At 42.4% G+C, this 27,174-nt stretch overlaps 1 protein-coding gene across 1 annotated transcript in view; it reads left to right on the forward strand.

Annotated features, from left to right (window-relative positions):
* The first annotated feature begins 4,862 nt into the window (after positions 1–4,862).
* The window catches only part of ADCY2 (adenylate cyclase 2), a 225,914-nt gene continuing 203,602 nt past the window's right edge, over positions 4,863–27,174 (forward strand). The window contains exons 1-2 of the mRNA XM_086468986.1: positions 4,863–5,087; positions 21,803–22,000. Of these exons, the coding sequence (XP_086325112.1) occupies positions 4,863–5,087; positions 21,803–22,000 (423 nt within the window). The remainder of the gene's footprint in view (positions 5,088–21,802; positions 22,001–27,174) is intronic.

The raw sequence follows: 27,174 nt of genomic DNA on the forward strand, positions 1-27,174 counted from the left end.
GTAACAGCGAGCATAAAGAACAGCATGATAGAAATAAGAAAGGGCAAGGTACAAGCAGAGAAAAAACTAGTGCACTTCTGGATAATTTTCTATTCATACCATGGTTTTTTGAAAGAAGGAGACTGTGGGAATAGTTGACCCACTATTCAGCTATTAACAGGTGGTACCAAAACATCTAAAATATTGACCTATGTTTTGCTTCAGTCTTTAATAAAAAGGTTACCTATGGTTAGATGACCAATGCAGTTACCAGCTGTGGGTAAGAAGGGAGATTACTGAGGTGTTTTCAGATCATCAGGATCTTGAGTAGTTCCTTCAGTAACCTCGAACTTATTAGTAATTACTCTTGAAAGTTTATGGAGGCTGAGTGAGGCCCAAAGTTAAATACTAGTTTCAAAAAGGGAGAGGAAGAAAAGTTAAGGAATACAAGGAATTATAGATCACTCAGACTGTAATTTAGCACCCTAAATAATAATGTTAAACACTTCAAGCAAGTCTGTATCTAAATCAAAAGTGAATTTCACCAAGTTCCAGATGTGTGAAATCAAATATATTTCTGTGGGAAATTCCGTCATCATTTTTTGAAGCACAACAGTAGCACATAGCTGCAGTTATAAGGCTTGAGAGAGCAAGTCCTGATAACTGAACTCAGTAAAATGAATCCATAAAAATTCAGTAAAAATTAGCAGTCTTCAGCGTTAGACAACAACAAAAAGTTGTGCATCCCCGACGGAGAGGTTAGTGTCGTTAAGTGATCGCCTATGTAGATTTACTTTCTCAGCCTATGGGTTTCAAGGTCACACAGAATGCCAGGCCCCCTGCACAAAGTTTAATCCCCCTTTCTACAACTGTGGACAAGCCAGATGTATTGATGTACTGCTTTTACAGCAGGGATGGCTCATGGGTTGGTGTCCCCCAAGAGCAGCACCATGCAGGGCTTGTTGACCTGTCTTTGGGCATGCTGCCACAGCCAAGCTCTGGAACTGCAGCTCAGCCAGTGGCCCTGTGTAATCTTACCGGGAGGGCAACTCGCCCTGCAGCTGCAGCTCAGCCTGAGGCTGCCTGATGGATGTGGCCAGTGGCAGTACACTGCCGGGGCCATAGTGATGGGTTTGCTCCTCTGGGCACCTTTGGTGGTCAGCTGCTAAGGAGGGGAATCTGGCCACCAGTGGACTCTGTGGGAAGTGTATTTTGCTCAGGCCAATTGCTATAGCTCTTCTGAGTGCTTGCTGTGTTGCAGGACTGTGGGATCAGCATGATCTCGTTGCAATTTATTTCTTGTGGCTAGGGGTGTCCTAGAGCTGAGTAGAACGGCTGAGAGCAAAGCACCTGTCTCTCTTCTCCCTCTGCTGAAAGCTAGTCTGCATCCTTGACCAGAACATCCATGCAGGGAAGGGAAAATGAAAGAAAGGGGTGATGGAGCCCAAGTGGCAGAGAATGATGCAGGGAACAGGAGGTTCTCCTGTATCTCCTGTTCCTATTTAGCTCTCTCCCTAGGACCTATCACAGATCCCTTCACGCTAGTAACAAGCTGTCATATCGCAGAATCACAGAAGAGTTGAGGCTGGAGGGGACCTCCAGAGACGGTCCAGAGAGAAGTTCTCTCGGTTAACTGATCTGCTACCGGAAGGCATAATGCCTCTGGCACATGGTTGGTTTGACAAGCAGCTGTGGACTTCAACCTTTTGTTCTGCATTGGTTTTCTTCTCCAGAGAGGTACAGCAGATGCTTAGACACGAGCTGCTCAAGGAACAAATGCTTTGACGCTGTTGGAGTCCCAAGGGTACACAGTGGATAGTTTCTGACAATCTTGAGTGCTAGCTTTGCTTTTTTTCCCTTTTAGAGAAATAAAGTGGAGTACATGGAGAGATTTTTTCTGAAAGTACTTTGCTTTTCAAGCCCAGATTATAAAATTCGCTGTACCTTCCTTTTCCCTGAGGCACAGCAAACTTTCAGGTTGAGCCAAGTAAGGATGTATATTTTAGGCTACCTAGGGAAATCGGTCTCTAAAAATTTATAGTATTTCAACTTTATCAATGACATAATTGTCATTTGACTATAATAATGTTCATTTAATTAAACGCATGCTGGGGGGAAAAAAAAAAGTGTTAATATGTTAGTTAAAAAGTAGAGCATTCAAATTAGAAGGTCAAATTCAGATTTATGTACTGTTCAGTGTTAATTACCTCATCTGTATATAGAATGGTGCAGTCACTAATTACATGACAGTTTTTTGTTTTGTGTTGTTTTGTTTTCCCATGGGATCTGTGCCTCTCAGTATAGATCTGCTCTAAGGACTGATGGGGGTTCTAGACATTCAGGTATTCCTAGCAGGAAGTTGAAGAATTAATTGAAAGGTGCAGGTTTGTGGTTTGGAAAGGGAAAGTAGAGGGGGTGAGTCCATCAGGTGGTCAAGAAAACACAAAGTCAAATGGAAATGCAGCTTGGTACTTCCTCTTGCTCAGCCGTCAAAGCACCTTATGTCTGGTCTTTCAGAAGAGAGAGTTATGCTGAACTCAGAGTTCTGGAAAGGCATGAGATACCACTGGGCAACCTTTGGGTTAATTAAGTTTTTGCTGTGGAATTATAATTGTATTTCCTGAGAAATTGCATGTGACTAATGCAATGAGGAATTAGTTGTTACAGGCATAAGATCTTGCTGAAATAACAAACAAATGACATGATCGTCACAGTAAATTCTTTGGAAGGCCTTTTCTGTTGAAGTACAGGGAGGCGGAATGTAGTGGAAAGCCACTAAAGCAGAATCAGCTGGGGGAAGACAGGCAACCAGTACTGTCATTTGTATTAACATATTGTGTAAGCTTCAAGTACTTTTTGGGGGATGGTTGTTGTGTACATGGAACTGAGAACATGCTTCATTTTGCCTGTTCTGATCTTTTACATTTTTGTGAGTCTGTACAGAATAATGTAATTATTCTTGTATTGTAAATAAGTACATATGTGACATTGGTCTTCCCACCCTTGAGAGATTAAAACTCAGGTGCCTTCAAATCCCCAATATTGCAATCTACTTGTAATTCTTTTTTTTTTTTTTTTTAAACCCCCCTTGGTTACCCCACTGTACATGTGTGTGTGACAGTGAGGGTGGCCAACTCCACAATTTTCGAAGTGACTGCAAGTAAAGCCTTTTCATGTTGCAAAAATTCTCACACCCACCTCTACTAACTCCTTCCCAGCAATTAATTCTGCCAGAATGTTCTCCACACATAGATTTGTGTTCATCTTTCAATCTTATCACTGCTGCTTCTAAGAGTTTTTCACCCTCTCTCTCCCAGAACAGTGGGCGCAGTTGTAACTTTCCACTTCTTCCTCATCTGTTCCTTCTGCCCCAGCAAGCATTTCAGGGAAGGAAGAGTAAAAGCCAAGGAGCTTTTCTTCCTTCCAGCCAGCTGAGAGGAACAGTGGGTAGGAAAGCTCAGGCCTCATCCTTGCCTCAAACCTGAGGAATCTAAGTGCAAGTGTATGGGCAGGGCTTCTGAGCCATGTGTACGATTGGTTTCTCTGCTTTGTTACATTGGTGGTTGATGTACCTCTTCTGCATAAAAACTTGAACAGTGGCAGAGAAAGAAGGCAGCATTAGGCATTAAAGGGGCAGTTTTGGTTCATATCATCCTAGTTACCTGCCTTCTCTTCCATCGGGTTAATGGTTAGCCCTCTGCTCTAAATCTCTCACGACTGCTTATGGCAGCCCCAGTTTTTCACCTTTTGTAGTGTTGTAGTACTCTGAAGTCCCTCTTGTTCCTGGCATTACTCCAGTCACCAGGAGCCACCCTTGGGACATTTACTCCCAGTAGCATCCATGTCGCTTCAGCCTCTTCCTCTCCATGGAGTGCTCAGGCATCCCTGCATCCCTTGGGAGGTAAAGGAAAACCAAAGCCAACAGCAGAGGCCAGAGAAGAGATTCGTGCTGTGGGAAGGGACATTCAGTGAGGTAATGGGCAGGGGAAGCAGAACTGCCTGCATGTGCATCACTGGTAAATGCTGTGCATGAGGGGTAGCTAACTTTAGAGAGTTGTGTGTTCACTTTGTTCCAAGTGCCTGCTTTACGAGGAATGACTGAGTCCTCCAGAGCAAGGAAAGATGCGGATAATGTACATTATGCTGCTTCCTAACTCGAATGCCTGTTTTCGACAAAACACGAGGCGTGATTTTTAAAAAGGAGATTCAGACCTCCCAAGCCCTCCGCCCGCGGGAGCGATTTCAGAGCCGCATCCCCCCCCCCTCGCGCCGGGAGGTGCAGCCGCGCACCCGCGGGAAGGCGCGGAGTGCCCCGGGGCTGCCCCGCGGCGGTCCCCCCCGGGGGGGCCGGGCCGGGGCCGCGGGGGCGCAGGGGCCCGGGGCGCGCTGCCCACCTCGCCGTCGCCGTCGGGAGCGGCACCTGCGGCGGCACCGGAGCCCTCCGGGGGCGGCGGGGCGCGGTGGCCCGGCAGGCGGCCCTGCCCCTTGGGCATCTCCCGGCAGGGGGGGCGGGGGTGGGGGGGCGCGGGGCAGGGGCTGCTTTCGCGGTCGTCCGCGAAGGCGCCTCCCGCCGCCGCCGCTTTTGGGCGCTTGCTCCGGGCGGCCGCCCGCTCCCCTCCCCGGCGAGGAGGAGCGAGGCTCCCGCCCCCACCTCCGGAGGAGCCGGGCAAGGCGATGTGCGTGCGGGGTGGCGCCTTCCGGAGGCGCACTAAGCCCCGGGCTGGCTACGGGGCGGCCGCGGCCACCCGGCGCACCATGCCGCTGCCGCCGCCGCCGCGGCTCCTCCTCTCCGCCTCCCGCGCGGGAGCGCGCCCCGCTCCACTCCCCGGCCGCCTCCTGCAGCAGCGGCGGCGGCGCGGAGGGAGTTGCGCGGGCTCTGCCCGATGTGGCAAGAAGCGATGATGATGAGGAGGAGACGCCGGTACCTGCTGGAGCGGGCAGAGCAGGCGGGCGGCGGCGGGGCGAGCGGCGAGCAGTCCCGCTCCCGGGACTGGCTCTACGAGTCCTACTACTGCATGAGCCAGCAGCACCCGCTCATCGTCTTCCTGCTCCTCATCGTGATGGGCGCCTGCCTGGCCTTGCTCGCCGTCTTCTTCGCCTCCGGGCTGGTAAGAGACGCCCTCCCGCTCCGGGACCCGCGCCGCCCGGCTTCCCCGCTGCCGCCGCCCGCCCGGCATCTCCGCACCCGGCGACCGCCGCCGAGCCGAGCCGAGCCGGGCGGGGCGGGATGGGACGGGACGGGGCGGGCGAGGGCCGGTGGTGCCGCTCCTGCGGAGGAAAGTTGGTGGCGGGAGGCGCCGGGGTGGCGGCGGGCAGCGGCTGCGGGGCCCGGGAGCCCCCCGCCCAAACTTTGCTGCCCGGTGTTCTGAGGCGGCGCTGAAACGGCGGCAGCGCGGCTGATGGGGCGAAAACTGAGTCAACAAACGCATCGAGTTTAATTCACTTAATTCATTGGCTCCGCTCCCTTCCACCTGGCAGCTTAGCCATGTTGGCCTTTCTAGTGGCAGGGTTTAAACCGCCGCACAAAAACGCAGTCCGTACCAGTATCTGAAGTAACATTTTTATGGCAAGTGAGCAGGGGCCGTTCCCGCCTGGTTTCTACCCGCTCATTATACCGTTTTCTAGCGTTTGACCCATTTTCTCAAGAAAGCTTTTGGGGCAGCGCAGCCTTCGTTTTCCAGGGAGGTGAAATCTGCTCGGTCAGATAGATACCTTTTCTGCACGTCCAGTGCGGGGCTTCCAGCCTTTGGGAGGAAAAATCTGTCACAGGGGCAGATGACAGCCGGTATCAGTTTATCTCACGCAGAAATCTGTGGCGTTTTGCCCTTGTGTTGAACGCAAAGGAAGAGCTGCAGAGGGCAGTAAAATTCTTGCTCCTTACTACAGAGTTTTCCTGCTGTTCATGATTAGAGGCAGGCTGTTTGCATGACTGTGTACTTGTGAAGTAAAGAATGGGGGTTTGAGGGGTCTCAGACTTCTTTTATTATTATTTTTTTAATTTTTCTAATGGTCTTTTGGAAATATTAATGTTTATTGAGTAAAGCTAGTGATCTCTAAGAGCGAGCATGAGTAGGCTAGTATAATTTAATGGATTCTTTTCTAGAGGCACTGCACGTAACTGCTTAAACAGACAGAGAATCCTGTTTTCTTGCTTGTTATGACCAAACTTTTATCTTACAAACTGCAGGAACTGCTTGCAAGATTAGCAAAACTTAATCGGTGATTTGTTTTCTTTTGGTATGTGTATTAATTGTATCTTGAGCTCTTTGTTTAAAGTGCTATTCCTACTAATTATAGAACAGTTGTAAAAGAGCTAATCTGAGGCCAGTAATGGTGATGCCTCATGATTCAGTTGTTCCATGCATAAATGTTTCAATTTTGGAGCTCTGTATACAAAATACAAGTTTGACACCTTATCTCATTCTGGTGCGTTAACTTCAGTGCTTTGTCCATCGGGGCTGAAGGAACCAACGATGGAAATGGAAGTCCATCAGATACCCAGGCTGAGGCGTAGTTAGATGTGGAGATGTACACAATAGTCTCCTACAGTCAAGGCGGCAGAACTTGGGCTTGGCAGTGTTTAGCACTAAATTTCATACCTTTCGGTCATGGTACGATCTACAGCTTGTTTACAAGTTGCACATGGTTATTTCTGTAATTCTGTTTCTTGAGGTAAATCATTCACGATAACAAGGGTGGCATGACAGTAAGCCCAGATCGAAGGACTGCTGAAACTTATGGAAACAAATCTGTGAGCTGGCCAAATCTTGCCAGACATTACTACTTAAGAAAGAGTGAATTTTGTAGTTCAGTCTGCATTTGGAATTCCAGACATACCGGAAGAGGAAAAAAAAAAGTGCTTTTAAAACCTTTTTCCTGAGCCTTTATCTTCCTGTGGCTAACAACTGGACGGGTAGGTGGAGAGAGAGGTGCGGTTCATCCTTAAAGTTTCCAGTTGGTGGATGAAAGTAACTTCAGGCGGAGAGAAAGCTTGCCTATACGGACTTCCAGCCACAGGATGTTGGACACAATCCTTTGGAGCCCTGCCCAGAGTTTCACCTAAAAGCGTTTTATTACAGTCTAGCTCTGGTTGCATTTGTGATTAAAATATTCCTGATGGTTTAGATCTGTTTCTCCCTAATCTGAATAAAGAATACTCTTTCTATATAGCTGTGGAATCTTAGTCAATTTTGTTGTGCCTGATGATATAAAAGGGGCACGCAGTTAGGAGTGTCTGAGCCACAAAGGCCAGTATTGTCTGTATTTTGCACATCTGGTACGTATGTGATTGTTTTGACGGAAGATTAAATTTTGTGGAGGAGGCGCAATGGAAGTGAAGTGGGCTAGTTTTGTGTAGGTCTGTGCTGTGCATTTGAAGTTAAAGGAAATCTTCCTTAACAGTTGTTTCCTTTAGGTTTTGTACAAAGCAGTGAAGATTTTACTGAAAATTACTTAAGCGCGTTGTGGAAACAAAACTCCAAAATGACTCACCGTAACACTCGATGTGTATTTCTCGCTTGTACTTCAAAGAACAGCTTAGAACATGAAATGTGGGGTTGGACATTGTTAAGAAAAGATGGATATTCGTGAAGTGTGAACCATTTTTATGTTCTAGGCTTTCTTAAAAAAAACCAACCAACCTGAAACTGGTGGAAGTGAGAGGCTTTCCTTCTATTTTGACGTTTTATTTTGTTGTTAAAACATATCACTGTGATGTCTGAGTTGCCTTTTTTTGGCAATGTGTTCTTAAGTGTTCCCAAACACAGCCAACCACACAGGGGTGTATTCCACTTACTCAGCTATTTCAACCTGTCAGAATACAAGCTGTAGCCTTCCTGATTTCAGATGAAAAATTTATAAAAGCTGTTGCAAAATTACAGTAAACAAGATTACGTACAAAGTGTGCCTGGAAATCTGATTACTTTTCTTTCACACAATATACTGCTATTGTTACTGAGAGAGGTTTCTTGGGAGATTTTGCTTTTGTTTGTTTCAGAAAACTATTGTGATTTTGACCTTTGGAATTAAGCACTCTATCTCCTCAGACACTAGATATGAGACTCCCAGAGTCTGCTTGAAAGATGACCATTCACAGCTTGGAGTTTTAAATAATATAGTGATAGTATCAACCTTTGAATTTCCTGTATCCTCTATTTCTCTGTACCTGGCGTGAACTGAAAACTGGCAACATGAGATCAGTCATCCATGTTTAGCTGCTGCTTTAATCGATAGAGAGTAAATTATTTTCCCAAAACTGTGAAAGCCTTCCAGTGCTTAGAAATGCCAGAGGTCAGCTTTATTTTCTGCCTGGTTATTGTCTTGTTCTTTCAGTATCATGTGTAGCACAAAGTTATTATTTGTCCCCCTCTCCCTTTTTAGTACTAAACACTTAGGACCCTTCTTAGTGGCATCTAGAACCATTTTGTCTCTGGCCAGAGCATATCTATCGTAACCGCAATTTGTAGGAGAAAAAAGCGCACCATTTTAAAATTCATAATGTAAAATGTGAGTGTATCTGAAATATCTGCAGTTGTGATGTTTTGTTTCTTACACAGTTAAACAAAACTGACTGAAGTCAGCAATGATGCCCAAATTGTACAGTTTATTGGAAGTCCATAACTTTCCTTTATTGATGTATATTCTGGACATAAAGAGTGTCCAATCCATAGATACAGGCTTCAATAAAAACCTACAGTTCAGGGATATCAGAATCCTTTAGCACTTGTGGTGTAAGTGGGAGAAGACCTAAGTCTGTCAAGATCTTCTCTCCGTCCTTTTTCCCAAAACTCAGGGTCCACCGATCTGCTGGCAGATATACACGTGTTTTCTTTCAGAGTGGCCTGTGCTCCTTGCTCAAAGACTGCAAGCCTGCTATGTGGTGTCTACCTTTCACACTAGTCTGCAGCCGTTACCTGTCTCCTGCATCCTTGCTGCTACATATGACCTTGTAGAGCTCTTAAGATGTGGTTGTCGATGTGTTGGTGTTGATGTGGAGCTTCATGCTTCTTGATGGTATCATTGGCCAAGTGGAGCATGTGTTGAGTCAAAAGCGCTTCTACAGTGTGGCATTCTGTTGCCTTCCCTGCTCTAAAGCACTGAGATGGCTTTGGTTTAGCTGCCTGATGATTGTCTGTGGAGCAGAGGTGTTACCCCCTCAACCACTTCTAAGAAGTTCCTGCAAAGTTCGAGTTCGTGCTTGGTAGGCTCAGTTATGATTACTGAACCTTTTTACTGATTCATAAATCCAAGAAACTAAACATTGGCTGCACACCTACATCACTGACATGCTCAAATACCTTCTAGCAAAAGTGGGAGCAGGCCATCATTCTTAAAGGGGGAGTACAATTAGCTAGGGATCTGTACCTGTAACGTGGCAGATGTACGTTCTGCAGGAACTGGTTTTCTGGCATCAGACTGACTGAATTTACCTTCAGCTGATCCTGCATGGAAGCAGAGGTAGCTGCCTCGTTCTGAAGGAGCATATTAAAACTTTCAGCTGGCTGGCAGGAAACTGTCCCTGTGCAAAGAGAAGAGGGTCAGAAGAGTCCTGTAAGCCTCCTGGGGCTGGAGTATGCCATTTCTTTGGGCCCTTGGTCAGAATGACAGCAGAACCTCCCTCCCTCCCTCCAATTGGTCTTACTCGGTTTAAAATAAATTCTTGCTGCTTCTGGTAAGAACTGGACATCAGCCAAACCCTTCCAGTTTTCTATGATCAGAATCTCATCCTGAAATGGAGAGTGAAAAGTCTTCATATCCGTGTGGAAAATGTAGCTTTGAAAGACAAGCCCCATTGTTCTCATCACAGTGCCTCAAGTGATTAGGTGTCTGCATAAGGGCATCTGCTGCATGCCTCTGGTAATGTTCTTAGTACTCTGGATCTGAAAAATTCATACATCCACACCAAAATGTCACAGCTGATGTTGTGGTGATGTTATATCCCTATTCATGAGATGCTCTGTTATAACCTAATTGCACAGAATAATACAGCCATATTGTAAGTTTGCTTGTACTGTCAGTTTTAGGAAGTCTTTTGAGATCATCCCTGTGTAATTTAAGGCTTTTTTTTTGGTTCAAAAGTACCGACTTTCCAAAGTCCAAGAACACCCAAGGTCTGAAAGCATTCCTTCAAACCCTTGCAGATTGAATGTAAGCCAAAAGTATCTGCTATGCTGTCTTCGAACTCCAGCATATCCATTCCCCCAAAAAGAAAGTTAAGCCACAGCAAAGGTAATGAAGTAGGAAAATCCTCACTAATTGAAGGACAAGCAGAGATAGGGTTGTTTGCATGCTTGATGCTGTGGTGGTTGTGCCCAGGAGGTATCCTACCTCTTCTTAAACTCATTCTGCCAGATTATTGCTGCTACCAAGATGAGGAAGAATCCAAAACAAACATTAGTGTATTTATAATGCCTTTTCTTTCCATAATTCCAGCTATAATTGCGCATACAGTTCTGCTTTCAAGTCCCCTATTAAAATGATCCGTGAGGAAATCCTATGTTTCTAATTTTTTTTTCTTGTCTCTAGGCACCATATTACAATATATTCTTCCAGCTATAGTTGCTGGCTATTTGTTGCAGTCTTAGGATATTGCCATTCCTGCCAAATGTTCGTTCCAGTAGTGCCTTTGGTTGTCTGAGCATTACTTTTGTAGCCACTGTTACTTCTTTAGTCAGGCCTGTAAAAGCTGCTGCATCTTTCTGTCTGAAGCAGAAATTGCCTAGCTTTGTGTCTGGTTTCATTGCTCGGTAACTACGTCAGTCTGGGCCTTTTCTTGTTTCATTTGCTAATGATGCTCCCAGTACATCTGTGGTTACTTCTAATGCTGCTAAGAGCTTGTCTCATTTGCCAGCCCCTAACAAGCCTGGGAACAGAGAGCCATCAAGATAAGGAGGTGCTGGTTGCAACCTTGGTTTGCATACCTCTGTTTCATCCTTTGAATTGAATAACCTGAGTGCTGAATAAGAACTGGATAAAACCATAGGTATGGCTATGTTAGAAAAATACTTAGCCTTGAACTGTAATCTTAATTTATTAAAGTTTTGTGGATAACCCTGACAATGGAAAGCTTACTTAATGTGACAAATTGTGACTCAAAATGGTGGATCTACAACTCCTGATCATTACTGCAGCTGACAAAAATGACAAATAACACACTGACTAGAGCTGTTGTTTACTGAGGTGCAACGGCAATAAGACAGATGATGGATTGGGCTACGATTGTCTGCTGTCTTTATCAGCATCAAGCCAGGTACGTGGATTCACTAATCATGTATTGGCAACTTCGTAGTGGATCTGTCATGGGCCTGTGAATACCTGTTTGCTTATCTTGCTTAAAATTTTTTAAATTGGTTTCAAGTTCCTTTTTGTGGACAAAGATATCCAGATACTTTATTTTTATATCTTCAATAAGCAACCTCCGGACACTGAACCTTATTCAGGTAATGCTGAAAATTAAAGAGACTATTGCACCGTCTGTGCAGAGCAGTATGAGGCTGTCTTTACACTTATGCTCCCAGTTGTCTGTTTCTCCAACCTGTATAAAACCATTTTCTTTATCTCTTGTCTCTAAACAGAACTCTTGTTCTTAGCGGTGCCTATGTGATATAAAAAGTCACCCTTCTTGGTGAGAGCCTGTTCCAGGCATGTGTCTGGGAGAAGCAGAGTAAGCAGCACCCATTACCACTGGCCTCTCAGCCTTACTCTCAGGTCTGTTGTCTGGGTGTCCACTTCTTCCACCATCCATGGTTCTCGTTTTGAAATTTCTCTAACCTGGACTATGTGCTCCAGAGTGCAGGAGCAATGGCATCTGGTTGTATGCTCAGAGTGTGCTCCAGAGGGCAGCTGGGGTAAGATGTGCTTAAGACTGCTTGCTAGTGCTCCCACTCTTATAGGATCATTTAGGTTGGAAAAGACCTATAAGACCATGGAGTCCAACCATACACCTAACCACTACCAAGTCCACCACTAAACCATGTCCCTAAGTACCACATCTACATGTCTTTTAAATACCTCCAGGGATGGTCCAGTTCTGGATCCAGCCTGTTTCAGTGCTTGATAACCCTTTTGGTGAAGAAATTTTTCCTAATGTCCAATCTAAACCTCCCCTGGTGCAACTTGAAGCAACTTCCTTTCATCCTATCGCTTGTTACTTGGGAGAAGAGACTGACCCCCGCCTTGCTACAACCTCCTTTCAGGTAGTTGTAGAGAGTGATAAGGTCTCCCCACAGCCTCCTTTTCTCCAGGCTAAACAACCCCAGTTCCCTCAACTGCATCTCATAAGTCCCTCCTTTTGCTTTATATACACCGGCAGGTGGGTGGATTCCCTTTCTTTGATGTAGGCACTGTGGTTGTCCTTTCTAGTGAAAGAGTGATCTGAACACAATCTACTCTATTCAAGACCTAGGAGGTGGTAGGTTGTCCAGACCAGTAGCTGGTCCTCTAATCCCCACTAGAACCCTACTACCTTGTGCCAGAAAGTGGCCGTAGCCTTTCACTTGGGCCAGTGAGTCCAGACAATTTCCAAACCTGACTGGTAGGTGGTGGGATTTTAGACACTTCAAGTGATGTGACATCTGTTTAACGCTAAAACAATCTACCAGATTGTTTTTGGTTTCTTTGTTAATATTTTCTTACCTGTGCCTTAATGAAAAGGGGTAACAGTACTTGTTAAATAAGCATTCAGCTGCTGCTAAATAGAAATGTCTGGATTTGCAAAATCTCTTTTGCCCTTTTTCCTGTGAATGTATCTCAAGTTTTGCTCTTCTATAGAGCTGTTATTTGTCACAGTTATATTTCAGATGTAAGTTAACATGTTGATTATCTTTACTTGAAATTTTGCCATTATGAAAGTAACATGCTTAGCAGAACATGGGCCTGATCCTGCAGTCAAAAATAAAGTAGGAAATCTCTTTGGTTTGAAGTCAGTTGAACTGAGAGACATAGGAGAGTGTGGAAAGTGTCCTTAGGGGAGTAAACTTTAAGAACATTTTCTGCGATAATAATAACTGTGTTTAGTAAGTAGTTGCAAAGCCTTAGGAAAGACTTGAAAAGTAATTACACAATGACAGTAGTGACTTTTCAATATTAGAACTGTTTTTCATGTTACCTTATTATGCTGATACATTAAATCTGTGGAACGTTCTTGCAAAATGTGTTTTGAAAAGACCCAATAGAGAAAGAAGCCTAAGCTTACTGTTTTCTTCATTAAATAGGCCTTTAAAATGAACACTTATTTACTCACACATGTGCTGAAACTCATGTGCTCCCTGGTTCAAATTTTGTGTTCCTTACTTTTAAGTAAGTTCCATCTTGACAGTTTTTCTTGATTACAGCCAGATTCTCAAGTTATTATGGCAGGAGTAAAGTGGTGCGGGAAAGCCACCTTTTAGCTTCAATTTAAAAGTGACAGCCAAAATATGTAACTGTCAGTATTAAGTAGCTCAAAGAATCGAATGAGTACTTCAGTACTTCTGACTTCCACAGGTCTATATGGGTAGAAGAAAGGCCATAATTTCACTTTTAACATGTGTTACAGTGCAGTTAATCTGAAAAACATGTCTTTCAGTCCTGTGAAGTAATGTATTATCCATAATATTTAACTGATGGATCTCTTTCAACAGTGACATATTCTGAGTATATTTAACTGCAAAGCATACATTTTTCGTAAGCATTTTACTCAATTTATCCATGTATCCACTTTTTGGGACGTTGTGTAAATAGCAGTTTTATTTATTGGAGAGTTTGTTTTAAGATTATTTTGATAATAAGAAGAGGAAGGATTTTGAGAACATTTGAAAAACAAGGTAAATTAAGTTATTAAGTGATATTTTTTGAGATGAGTTCAGAGCCAATACATGTAGAATAAAGCATGCAAGAAGGATATGTTGATCACTACATTTACATTAGAAATAATCTAAATTATATGAGTAGGTGCTAATTAGCTCTGGAGCCTGAAATAATTGGTTTCATCAAAGTACAAACTTTTGCTCGCTTTGCTGCATATTGTCTCAGCCCTCTTCTGAAGGGGACACTTCAGGGAGCAGAATGTAATTAACTGTCATTTCTTTCTGGGACATGGTTTATCTTCTGTGGCTGCCAGCTAGTGTCATCAGGTAGGACAACTTTGTAAGTGTAGCAGCTGAGTGTTGTAGCCACTAGTAACGGGGTTGAACCATCTTGTTTTTCATAGGCTCTTAAACATCTTAAGGTAGAGCTACTTTTGATAATGGCCAGCCTGAGAGAAGATTGAGATGGTGCTGGATGACTGAAAGGCATGACAGTCCCGTTCGTGTTCCCTGACCCCCCTGTGGGCCCTCTGAACCCCAGCTTATTAAATAAATGGTTGTATGCACTGACAGATTTTATATGACGTGGTTAACATGATAAGAAGATACAAATTGATGGAAAATAAATCAAGAGAGAGAAAACAGCTGATAGGGCAAATGAGAATATATAAAGAAATAGGAAAAGCTGCCCATTGTTGAGGTTGGGTACGTGGGGTTTGCACAGGGCTTATTTATGTATATAAAATATACAAGCGCACACAGCCTGATTCTGCTAATTATGTTTTTAGCAGGGATAGGTGTCTGTCTTCTGTCCCATGGCATATGATGCAGCAGGAATGGCCACAGGCTCATGGGCTTCCCTGGCTACATGTTTGCATGCAGGCAGCTCAAGCGGAGGTTGTTCCCTGTTGATCTGAGGTGGACACTACCTTTAAAAATCAAAAGAGCTGTATCAAAAGACAGTTGTACTCACTCTGTGCAGAGAAAAGAAACCTTAAAAACAAATGTTATTCCATCAGTACCTAGCCACTGTGTTGCAGCTTTGACCATCCTTGGAAACCTGTCTTTTCTAATTCTTTCGTATTCACTTGGAAGTGGTGTTGCTGGTAGGACCAGAATTGTTGGTGTTCATCATGCATTGAGGTGGCATCATGATGTTCTCTCTTGTTTATTCATTTCCTATGTTCTGCATTTTGTGTCTTTTGACTGCTAGTGAGTACCAAAGTGATGATAAACACAAAATATGTCCATTTCTAGGTGTTAATAGTCAACCAAGAGCCTGTTGTCATATACAGACTTAGGATGGTTTTGTCTCGGTTGCTTCAGATACATCTCCACTGAAATTCATCTGCCATTTTCTTGCTCAGTAGTGACTATTATGAGATCCTTTTGTACTTCTTCACAGTTGGCCTTCACCTTTGTCAGATTGCTGTTCACCCCTTTTCTCAAATTGTTTATGGATATGCTGAACAACATATACCCTGGGATTCCTGAGGACTTCGTGGGCACGTTGGGACTTTTGTTTTTAACAAATTTTCCCAGGACAGATAGCAGATTTACTGGTCCTTCCCTTAGTCTTTGAGAGGGATCACAGGAGAGACTGGCATCACATCATATTCCTGTCTTTGGATTGGGGAGCTTTTGGGTGGAGTTATATGTTACTACAGTTTGAATTCTTCCTCTTTTGAATCCAATTGCCCCTTTCTGGTGAACCTTGTCTGCTTGTGGTGATTCTTTTTACATTTCATGTTCTTGCTGTTGTCTGTAATGCCTTATACCGATACTTCAGTTTGAGAAAGATCTTCTGATGTGTTCCCCCTGTATAGAATATTCTGGGATGAGAATTACCCCACACTGAACACGGAGACCAAAAAACCCCAACCCTGTCTGCTACAGTCTGCTTTTCTCTAACTCTGCGTTTTAATAGCTGCAGCATCTGTTTGCTTTGAAGGCCTTTAGCAGGCTGCCAACTCCCGATTAAGTTTCAAAAAGAAAGAGTATTTTTATGCTCTTAAAAATTATTTCTCAAACTCTTTTCTTGGCCTGAATTATGAAATCTTTATATTAATCCTGATAAATTTTATGACCCTTTCATTTTTTTTTTTAAAGATAGTTTTTAGAAGCTTCACTGCTTGACTGTTCAGGCATTCTGGTTGTGTTTAGTCTTTTTCAAGTAATTTTTGGGAATTGATCAGCTTTTGGTCTGTGCCTCTTGAGTTTTTATAGTGTCTTCAGGCCACCTACAAAGGTTTTAATCTGTAAACTTCTGTCTCCCCCTTTCAATTTTAGTGTTTGGGTTTTGTTTTTCATTTGTTGCTTAACAAGTTTTGTCATTGTTATAAAGCAGCTCCTCAATAGTAATATTTTATGAACCAGGTTCTTTCCACTTCTTGAGATCAGATTGAGTGTTTCTCTTACTTCATGTGGGTGTGTTTGTGTTTTGTTGTTTGCTTGTTTGTTTTGTTTTTCATCTGTGCATGAGACACACAGTTGTCTCAGCTTCCATCTGCTGTTGAGATCCTTAGCCAGTCTAGCTGGGAGTCACTGAAGTATCCATTGACCTGTTGTGTTTTCTTCTTTAACAGCCTTTCTTATCTCTGTGTTTCATAGAATCTCATATAGTTTGCATCCCAGCTGGGTAACCAGTCCTCTAGGTCCTTTATTCTGATAAGCCTTTGCTGTTCAGTCAAGTTTTTTGGTTCATAGGGACTTCACGTTATTTGTTGTTTAACACGCTCCTAGATTGTTAATACAAGCCTTTCTTCAATCTCAGTTGAAGCGTATGGCTTTCAGTCTTTTCTGCTTTTTCAGTATTCTGCTGATGGTCTTTTTTCCACCAAGTATTCAGTAAGATTATTATGTAAATAATGTTGTTTTAACAACAGGCATTTTAGTTCTTCCATCTAGCTTCTTAGGCTTTCAGTGTTTATATAGAATGTTTATGTAGAAGAGTGTATACTTTCACATGAGTGTTCTATGTCTCAGCAAAAATTTTAAAAAGAGAGTCTGTCTGTTCTGGCTTTTCTTTGCCATTTCCTTCTTGCTTGAGTTTAATCAACTTCTGTCCTTTCCTTTAGTTGAGAATTACAGGTCTCCATGACGTTACTGCTTTTCTTAAAACACATACTATGTTTCTCTAACCTCTTCAGTTTGAATGGTTTCCTGTGACCTTTGAAGTCCCAGCAAACTCATTCTTTTCTGGTTTAGATTAAGCCCAGCTACCTTCTAGAGGCTCCCTCCCTATTCCCAAAATTTCCCTGTTTCTTTGAATTCCCTTTTTAACACTTTTTCTTAGCTGCTTATTGAACTTTTGCTTGTCAGCCTATCTCATTTTGGAAGCAGGTCTGGGAATGCTACCATAGTTCCCTGCTTCTTCACTAGCAACCACTATTTTGCCTCCATAGCTTTTCTTTTAACCTTTGTTACATTACTGTTATTTGCACAGCAGACGTGGCCTTTGACTCTTCCTCAACACCTTCAAGGAGCCTTTCCAAACCCTCTGTGAGGTCTGATGTTTTTGCATTAAACAGAGAAGTCTGTGATCCTTGGTATGTCAGACTTTGTGTTCCTGATAATCATTGCTACAACACTGAGGCAGATATTTTCTACTGAGTAAGTGAGAAGATGAACAACTCTGTATGTAGTTGGACTCACTAAAAAGAATCCACTGGCAAAAAGTGGTTGTCACTGTAGTCAAGCACATGTGTGCTCAGAAGATTGTGTACCTACATGGTTGGTCACTGCATTATCACTGTGTGCTAACTAGGACGGATCCTGTAGAGTGAAAGAAAAGTTCCTGTTGATTTCAGCAGAATTGTTGCACTGTTGCAAAAAACAACACTTATCATACGGAGGGGATTTCACAGTGCACATTGTTCATGACTTGCGAGTTTGAGGAGAGGCTGCAGGTGCCCAGAGTGTCATCTGAAGGACTTTAATAGTGTTGTGTTGTACTAACAAATACAAAATGATCTAGAGTCTGGCCATGAATGCAGAACTGCTTCTTGCTGGTTATATATGACACCAAGCAGCAGCTTGGCAGTTGTAACGCTGGTCAGAATTACCCTATACATGTGATGTGTAAATTGCTGGACTGATTGTGGACTAGTGAGAAGTCAGATATCACTGTGTGATAACAGCAAGTGTAGACTGCACATCAGACTCATTAATAGAGAGAACTGAATTTCTCAAGACAACAGACATCATGAAACAACTGGATTTGAGCCTGATGCTGTTATCATTGATTTATCAAGACAGAAAGGGAATGCTGAATCAGAGGGAAGAAATCTCAGGCATGGAATTACATAGGGCCTTAGTGAAAATCAAAAGGTTCGTTGACACAAACGGAGGACAGTTTGATTAAAAGGTACAGTGCAATTAATTTTCTGCTAGTGTCCTTGAACATGTTGCACAAAGCTCGGTAAAAGCTAATAATAATGAAAAAAAAAAAGCCACATGAGAAAGTTTCTAACCAGGCAGCTAAGCAAGAAAAACAAGCAAAGCTTTGTGTTATGAAAGATAAATGGTGGGCATGAAAGGCAGAGGAGTTTTTATAAGTTGTGGATTCAGAAAATACCACGTGGGCTTGGAAACAGCATCTGGCCTTAAAGACAACGCGCCATTTCTGAAGCGAAGATGGACTAATAATGATGGAATTGGTGGAAAAGAAATCTGAGATGGCGGGCCAAAACTTTTCAGTTGTTTTTCTAAATGATGAAGTCCTAGACGAAGCTGTACAGCTACTTGGCCAGGAGCAGGGCACGGCACCTCCTAATAAAACGGAGATTTTTCCAGCTGTCTAGCAGATGGCACAGAGTGCTGTCAGCAGTAAGCAAATCCACTAAAATATAAAACCATGGGATTAGAGTCACAATTAGCCAGAAGACTTTTCCTGCTTTTTGGCTTTGTAGAGGACTATTTCTTGAGGTGTTAAAGAATTGAAATGCTGGCCACTTTTACGAAGGGAAGGGTGATTACATGTCTTCTGAAAATCATTCTAATTCTCTCAAGTCCTGGAAAATGCTTTGCAGGAAAGATGGGCAATTTTTGCTATGGATTCTTTCAGTCAGTCTGGTTAAAGGAAGATGTCTGGTTTTGATAGAGAGGTCGGTAAGCTAGTAATCCTTGAGCCCTGTAACATTTTTTTTAACACTCAACATTTTTGAAAATAGATTTATGAAATCGTATATAGTTTTAATGTCTGAAGAACATTACTCACTTCTTTTTATATTTACATTTAGAAAGTGTTTCATTGATCTCAGCAAAAAGTGATTTTAGTAGAAACTTAATACAGTAAATGCTGTGAGTTAATTCAAAGTGTGTGCTATTTCAGATCCCAGGCAGGAGTCTTCTGTATATAGACTGCTGTCAAATTCCAGTAAATGAAAAGAATAAAGGGAAAAGTACCAAAAGAATGAGAGACCATGGTAAAAGTTTTTATGCTAAAACTGGTATTTTAAATGCTTGTTTGTTCATTTTTATAGAGTACTTCATCAAGCTCTATGGTTTTATGTAAAACAGTGAAGTGCTCTACAGCAGCTTTGCTGTTTAAAATTAAACTGAGGGCATGGCATTATCTGGATAAGGAAAGAACAGGATGTAGAATGAGAGAAGGTTGTCGGCTTTGGAAGGATAAGTAAAGTCATTCTTCAGATTTTAGTGGTGATAAGATTATCACTTCTGAAGAATTTATGGGTGTTGGAAAAATTTCTAACAGTAGACTTTTTAATTCTTCAGTAATTAAAAGACAGCAAGATAGAAAACACTGAGGAAGACAGAGCTGTCAGGCAAGATCCATATTTTGCAGGCTTAGCCATTATATTTGAGAGTGTCATGCTGATATTTTAATTTCATTACCTCTGGTGTATTTCAATTTCTGAGTCTAGCAACAAAGGAGGAAGGGAAGTGTTTTGGGGATTTTTTTCCCCCACCTCCTTGGGAAATGGTTAGGGAAACAGAATAGTTAGCCTTCAGGATTTGTCTTTGCATCTAGCACCATCTTTTAACATGCTAAACACACCGATGATTGCAAATATTGATCAGAAGGCTACAAGTTTTAAATGTCCTGCTCTTGAAGTTACAATTTCATAAACATTTAGTTTCTGTGAAGTAATAGGAAAATATTTTTTAAAGTAGTTCCCAAAATAAACCCCTGCCTCATACAGCCTGCTTTTGCAGACCCGACATTAATGTGTATTTTACAGGCAGGATTGTGAAAAATCCCCCTGTACACATTAAGGCTTTCTGGAAAGGTTTCAAATTGTAATTACAATTGTTTTCTCATACATTTTTTAATTGCTTAATGTGTATACTATTCTGTCTGTAAATTTCAGTTTTACTTCAGAATTCACACAATGTACAGTCCGATGCAAGCAGCTTGCAGCATCGGAAACAAGTTGTTTTGTAGTCAGTTCCAAGAGGTGACATGCCACTGTGGTCCGTGAGGTTGCATTGTTACCTGTGATGAGTAGCTCTACATTGTGGTCTGTTTTTTTTCCCTGCATATATTTATACTAAAACAAAATGCAGAATTGTGCAATAGCCAACAAGGGAGACGGGAGAAAGCAGAGTTAAAATTTTAGATTTAGTGATCAAAATGGCTTAGCTAAATGTAGAGATCAGTGTAGCTTAAAAAAAAGGAAATTGGCTGATGAGCTGTTAATTTGCAACAAACACTTTGGTGGATTGATCTAATGACAGAATACATCTAGAAATATGTAGCTATGTGACCATATATATATGCTCTAAACTGAAATCTAAATATTGCTGATTTGTTATGGAGCAAGATTGTCCTAGAAAGCACAATGCTTTTATTCTTTTCTACTGAAATGGAGAAGCATGCGGTTGAAGTGCATGTGGATAGTCTCACTAGTATATTTGTAGCATGATCATTATCACTGAAATACCGATTTGCCATCATTTCAGTCTGTGGTTTTCCTGAGCTTTGGCTTCCTCCAGGAGCTTGCAGGTTCCTTCAGTGCTGTGACCTCGACTGCGTGACAGATGGTGCAAGGAACTTAATGTTGTCCTGTCCTATGACCTTGTAACAAGAGTTCTGCAATCCCACCTGGAAGTGCAGAAGTCAAAGGTCAAAGTTAAATGCTTTTGGTGTTATCTGGGCTGATAATGGTTGTGACACTACTAAATCAATTCACTGAAACAAATTTCAGAAATGGGAATGATCAAAAATCACAAAATTCAGAGACATAAACCAGTACCTCTTACTACTGCTAGTTAGGCTTTGTATTTGGTCTCTTACTATGGAAGATTGCATGTTATCTTACTTACTTCATACAGCTCAGTACTCCTGTGCACACTTACCTCTGTGCTTAACTTTAAGCCCATAAATTTGTTTTCAGTACAACTATGCGGGTGCTTGAAAGCCTTAATGTGTGTATTTAATATTTGGAAGATTAGCGTTTGCATTTCAGAGTTAACACCGTCACTTACCGTTTCTTGACTCTTCTTTTGCTCATATTTTGCTCATCAGTGCTGCAATAGCAATTGCTTAAATGTGTGACTTTGTAAATTTAAAAGGGAAAGAATAAGGAGTGTTGAAAGATAAGCAGCCTTTTGTTGGGGAGGGTAGGTTACATGAGAGATGATCTGCAGTCTGCATGATCAGATGTGGACTTCCATCATGATGTTCCCTTGGTTTGAACTTGTCAGGGCAGTGGCTGCTCCTGGGCTGGAGGCCATATGGCGGCGCGGGTGCCGAGCGGAGCCCCGGCTGATGCGCTGGGCAGAGAGGCAGATGCTGACCTGCCGGGGTTATCGGTCGGGGTTGGCAGTGGTTTGGGTATGTGAAGGGCTCCAGGCGTGGGGCTGCCTGGAGCTGGAGCAGCTGCTGGGGTGGTCGTGCTGGTTCACAGCATGGGGGAGCAGTGAGGTGTGCGGTACACGGGTAGCCAGGGCTGCCAGGAAAACTGGGGTGTTCGAATCGGGGATCTCCGTTTGCAATCAGTTTAGAATATGTTACTGCTGTCTGACCTTTAAGTACGTTACTTTTTAACTTCCTTTTCGTTTTCCTCTGGTTCCAGGAAATTGAAGACCACGTGGCATTTTTAATAACTGTTCCAACGGCCCTAGCAATTTTTTTCGCTATATTTATCCTGGTCTGCGTAGAACCTGTATTTAAGAAGCTGCTTCGTGTATTTTCTCTGGTGGTCTGGGTATGTCTTGTTGCCATGGGATATCTCTTTATGTGTTTTGGAGGAATCATCTGTCCCTGGGACCAGGTAAGATTGTCATTAATATTAATTTTACTTCCATTGGGTACATTTCCAAGAACTGTTCTGTGCAAAAGCATTCACAGTCATTTTTGTGGGACATCTCATAAAATGTTTTTGTGACTAAGTGTTTACATGCTGAGACTCCCCACACCTATTTTAGAAATACCAAAAAGATGTGCACACTTAGGATATGGAAATATTTGACGGATTTTTCTTTCACATTTTTAAGCTCCTTTGTGTAATGAACATTTGATTCCAGTCACCAGCTTCTTTGTATAGTGAATATTTGGTTCTAGTGATCAATTAACATGGCAGAAATGCTAGTTTTGTTCAAGACTGCTGCTGCTGTCTTCTTCAGCTTAAAATGTTCAAGCTGTCAGTGTAGGCTTTCTGTGGCCTTCAAGATGTTCTCTAGCAATGTGTGAGAAAAAAAGGACTGGGAGTTTCCTTTCATTTCTAGGGAAATAAATGAGTAGAGACACAGCGAAGTACCCTTCACATTTTTTAAATTTTGTAATGAAGACAAAGCAAAAATATAATCGCATTTTAATAGCAGCACTTTTGAAATATCAATAAATGATGTGCAGTACCCAACGCTGCACCTGATCGATCCTTCTGTGTTCTGCCATATCATTTTCTTTTTCCTAAGCCTCTCCGCATGGGAATACTTCTGATATAATAATTGTAAAGCCCTTTAAAGGATGGAAAAAAGCTTTAAAATGTATCAGTATGTCTTCTGAAAGTTTCATGCTGGTTCCATGAGGTTTTTTACAACCTTTAAATGGTTGTGCTGTATCTGAGGTGCCTTCTAGGTCTTTGAGATAAACTTGAAACAAATTCTCTGACTTGTTATTCAGATCTTGCAAAGACTTATGCAAATACTGAACTTCAAGTATGCAAGTAGTTCCTTTAAAATCTTTAATTCAAATTATTTAAATTACTGGTGTATGTTGGTAATATTAGTTTTGGAGCCCTTACCTTTGTGGGTGACATTTATAGTCTCATTTTCTTGGAAGGTTCAGAGATTAATTAACTATGAAACTGCCTTCCTGCTCTTTTTATTATTTTTTTTAAGTATTTGAAACTACCAAACCAGACCACACTTGCGTGTAATAAAAAGCAAATCAGAACATGTAATGCTTTTCTCTAGATACAGAGAGTATCTACAGTCCCTGTAGTGTATCTTTGTGATATCAAGTCTAGATAATTCACACGGGTTTACTTTTTTGATTTATTTATCTTCATTGCCAGTTGTGGGATGTCATGCTAGAATATTTCAGGCTTTCAAGTTTAGATGCAAATATTTAATTAGCAAATATTTAATTGCAAATTCGGCTGAGTTTAATTTTGTTATTTCAAAGACACGATCATGATTTTCAAAAGCGTGTAGCATAAAAGGAACCTAAGAGGGATGCTGATGTCTTCCTTTGGTTTCCTCTCAGGAAAAATGTAGGCATTCCCATGGCATCCGAGGGGCATGGCTGGCCGTGTGAGGCAGGAAGGGCTGCAGAGCTCTGGGGAAAGGCATATTGTCTTCCCGCAGGTTGCCAGGGCACAAGTTCTCTGATGCTTCAGTCCGCTTCTTGCATTGCGTGCGAGTGTTGCTTGGAGAAAAGGATATTTGGGAGGGAGCTGCACTGGTTGCTCTGCCAGCAGCAGCCGGCGGCAGGCAGCTGCCTTGCCTAGCGCTGCCCAGGCTCCAGCCCCGAGCGGGCAGGGCTGTTCCAGAAAGCCTCGACCCGGCTGCAGATGTGTGGCTTAACTCCGCCGTGCAGGTGTCTTCGGCATCTGGCGGGAGAGCGCCGGTGCCAGGGTGGCCCCCGGTCACTGCTAGAGTCAGAGGCCCCGTGGCTTCCTGCAGTGGGACCCTTTGCTTCCCCAAAACCACTTTTTTTCATTCCCTTTGCATAGCAGTGCTCTTTTGTTGATCACTTTTGTAGGTATACTTTTGCCTAGTGTCAGTTAAGAGTCAGCTACGGAAATACAGGAAGCTTTCTGGGAATTTGACACCTTAGACAATAGACTAATTGCAGGTTTGGTGGTTTTGAACGTTTGTAAAAAAGCTGTGAGCAGTAAAATGCTGCTGTGTATTCCCATGATGCTGGTGTTTTGATTGCTCTGCATCAAGAATACGTAGGTCAAGAATGGATATTTGCTCCTGTAATTATACATGAAAGCAAATCTGAAAAATCCTTCCTCAGTGATCACTGACAGTTTCTTTGTTGAAGTTTTACATTTTGTGAATTTTAAAACGATTTTGCATGGCTTATTAGGATGTTTCTGTTGTTATTTTATGCTTTTTATGAAAGAAAAGTAACATGATGCAAAATTTAAATTAGTTCTGTTTCAAATATGTCTTTGTCAACATAGCTAATTAGAAAATTATGAAAATTTTAAAAAGAGCCAGTTGATGCACAGTTATTTACTAAACAATTGCTTTATTTAAATTTTCTTCAAATTACAGCCAAAGGTTTGGTCTGGTCCAGCAGAATTTAAAAATACTCTTCTCATTATATCTTTCATGTCTTCTGAATCCTCATCTTGCTAGGAATATGGCATTTCTTAATTGTACTAGTAACCATTGAAAGATAAATTTTCCGTGTACTATAGTTTATAGAAAGAACATGTTATTCTGTCAGTTGTGCACAAGCCTTCTCCCTTTAAAAGACAACCCCACATTCTTCAAATCTTGGCTTAATGATTTGAATGTTCCTTTTGGCTGTTTGTGACTGCTAAATGCAGTTTTTCTCTGTTGCCTAAAGGATCCTTAGGTGTGAACTTCTGCAGCTTTTGTTTACAATAAAAATACCACTTCAGAGAGACTATTTTGGTTATGAGCTCAATATATATTTAATGCAGAGCAGTTCCTCCTGACCTGCAGGCACATAGCTCAAATAACTTTCATGAACAGTGGAGGGCTGGGAATGAAGTGGCTGGTCAGGGCCATTGTTTTTTTGCTAGAAACCTGTGGGCTGATGTGAAATAAGTGCAAACGCAAATCATAATTGGTTTCAGCTATCTTTTTGCCGTCCCTGCGGACTGCTTTTATCTGTCTGCATTTCCTTGTCTCTTGTTCAGCTGCAGCTACAGCTTTGGAGAGAAAGCTATTATCAGGTAAGTATCTGGCTGCTGTTTGAAGGGGAAGGCAGCACAGCTGTAGATGGTTACTCTGTCCCTTGGGCCGGTCTGCAAGCCCCATGCTGGCTCCCTGAGTGCCTGCTGAGCCTGATCCAAAGGCTGTAATTGTCACTAGGCTGCGTGGGCATAATCACAAACCCATCAACGACAGGAATCGGGATGTTTGCACTATCAAGCATACCAACTAACTTACCTCTTAAGTTAGTCCAAGCTCCATTACTCCTCTATATGGGCAACGAAGAGAAGCAGGTACACTGAGAGGGAGATGGAGGGCGCCTTAGTGAGGCCGTGGGTGGCTTTACGTGAAAAAAAAATAGGACAGTGATGGCAAATGAGTTTGGTACCTGACAAACTTTTTAAAAGAAGCGTGGCAACCCTCTCTTGTTGGTGTCAGCCCAAGTTTCTGTCAGTGCCAAGCTTGGCAGTGGAACCCCTGGTTTTCCCAGGTGGCCCAGGGAACTTGGATGCTTTGATAGGACCTACACACATTAGACTGTGTTACAGCCTAGGAGGGGGGCAGGGCTGCCTGGTAGGAGTTGCAGGACAGCTGTCCAGGGTTGGTAGGAAAAAAGTGGAGCAAAGAAAGTCACATGGAGGCTCAGAGAAAGCAATTACCTGCTGGCAGTTCCTTCCAAATCTAAGGTGTGAGCAATAATGTGTGGAGATGGTTTCAGTGAGGAAAGACCCAAGGGCGATGCTTGGAAGGGTCTGTGTGGAAATCAGTGGATGGTGTGTTTGGTGGAGGGCCAGTAATGCAAGGCAGGCAAGCTGAGGAAGGAGTGCTGGTGGAAAAACTTGATGTATTGACTTTGTCATGTTAGGACTGTTCCGTACTATAGAAGGGAGCACCTTTCCTTACTCAATGTAAATCTAGTACCTATCTGTAGAGTTACATGCCAGGGAATGCAATTAATTTCCTCTTGTTTCACTGACAGTGTAGTTATTGTACAACAGTCGCCTTTCCATGTCATCCTCTGACATGTCTAATACTTCCTCAGCCTTTTATACAAGGTATATGTGAATATGTCATAGCACATTAATATCAATGGGTAAAAAGAACTCTTAAAGCATACAGTGAATGATCTAAAAAAAGCGAGTAATTATACACCATTATACTAGTCTAATGAATTCTATCATTGCTGGATTTTGGTATTCAATTCTACTTAATTATAAATATGTTTGCACAGGCTGGGCACCAGATGTGTTCCTCCTTGTCTATATTCAGTTACAGCACAGAAATTACTTCAAGCAGGATTTGACACTTCTGGTTTCCAAAAAAAAAATGTCCACAGTGATGTGTTTAGAATACACGTAGGCTGTTTTAGTCTAAATGCTACTTTTTGATCTGAATCTGAAGCACTTTTTTGGTTTGTTTTAATGTGTTGGTATGGAATTGTTCCGTTCAGGCTGATGAGTCCACAGAAAGGCAAGAATTTTCTTTGTACAGAATTACATTGGGTCCAATGTCCTCACATTACTTGGGACCTACCTTATCTAAAGTCAGCCAAGCCATAAATTATTAATAATGTGTTGTGTGGTTAAGCAGTGCAAAAAAAGGAGTTAAGTGTTTGAGAAGGAGACAGGGCGGGTGTCAGTGAAGTCCCCACAGCGAAGGAAAGCAAGGATGAGTTGCTGTCAGCTCTACTGCCAGCTCAGAATCTGGAGTGCGGGGGAGACTTGACATTTTTTTCAAGTTCAAGATTAATCGAGGAACGAATATCCTGAGCAAGGAACTAAATCTTGTAGGAGCATGGTTCAGTACCTTGTAGGTGAATAGTCACTGAAAAAGGACATAAGGAAAACCAGGAGGCTTGTATGAAAGGGTAAGATACTGCCTAGCAGATGATATTGTGCTTTAGGAGTAGGTGTAATAGGAAAGGAAGAAACATAATCCACAAGTATAAGCCATATTTGCAGTTATATTTGAGGAAGGAGAAGAACAGATGATTTTTATCTTAATATTAATTTTTTATAGACATATGAAGTCACAGGCTTAATAGCAAGACATTTAAATGTGTTTATCAAGTCTGGTATGGCTATAT

Source organism: Leptosomus discolor, chromosome 8 (assembly GCF_034619465.1).
Source record: "Leptosomus discolor isolate bLepDis1 chromosome 8, bLepDis1.hap2, whole genome shotgun sequence".
NCBI classification, from domain to species: Eukaryota; Metazoa; Chordata; class Aves; order Leptosomiformes; family Leptosomidae; genus Leptosomus; species Leptosomus discolor.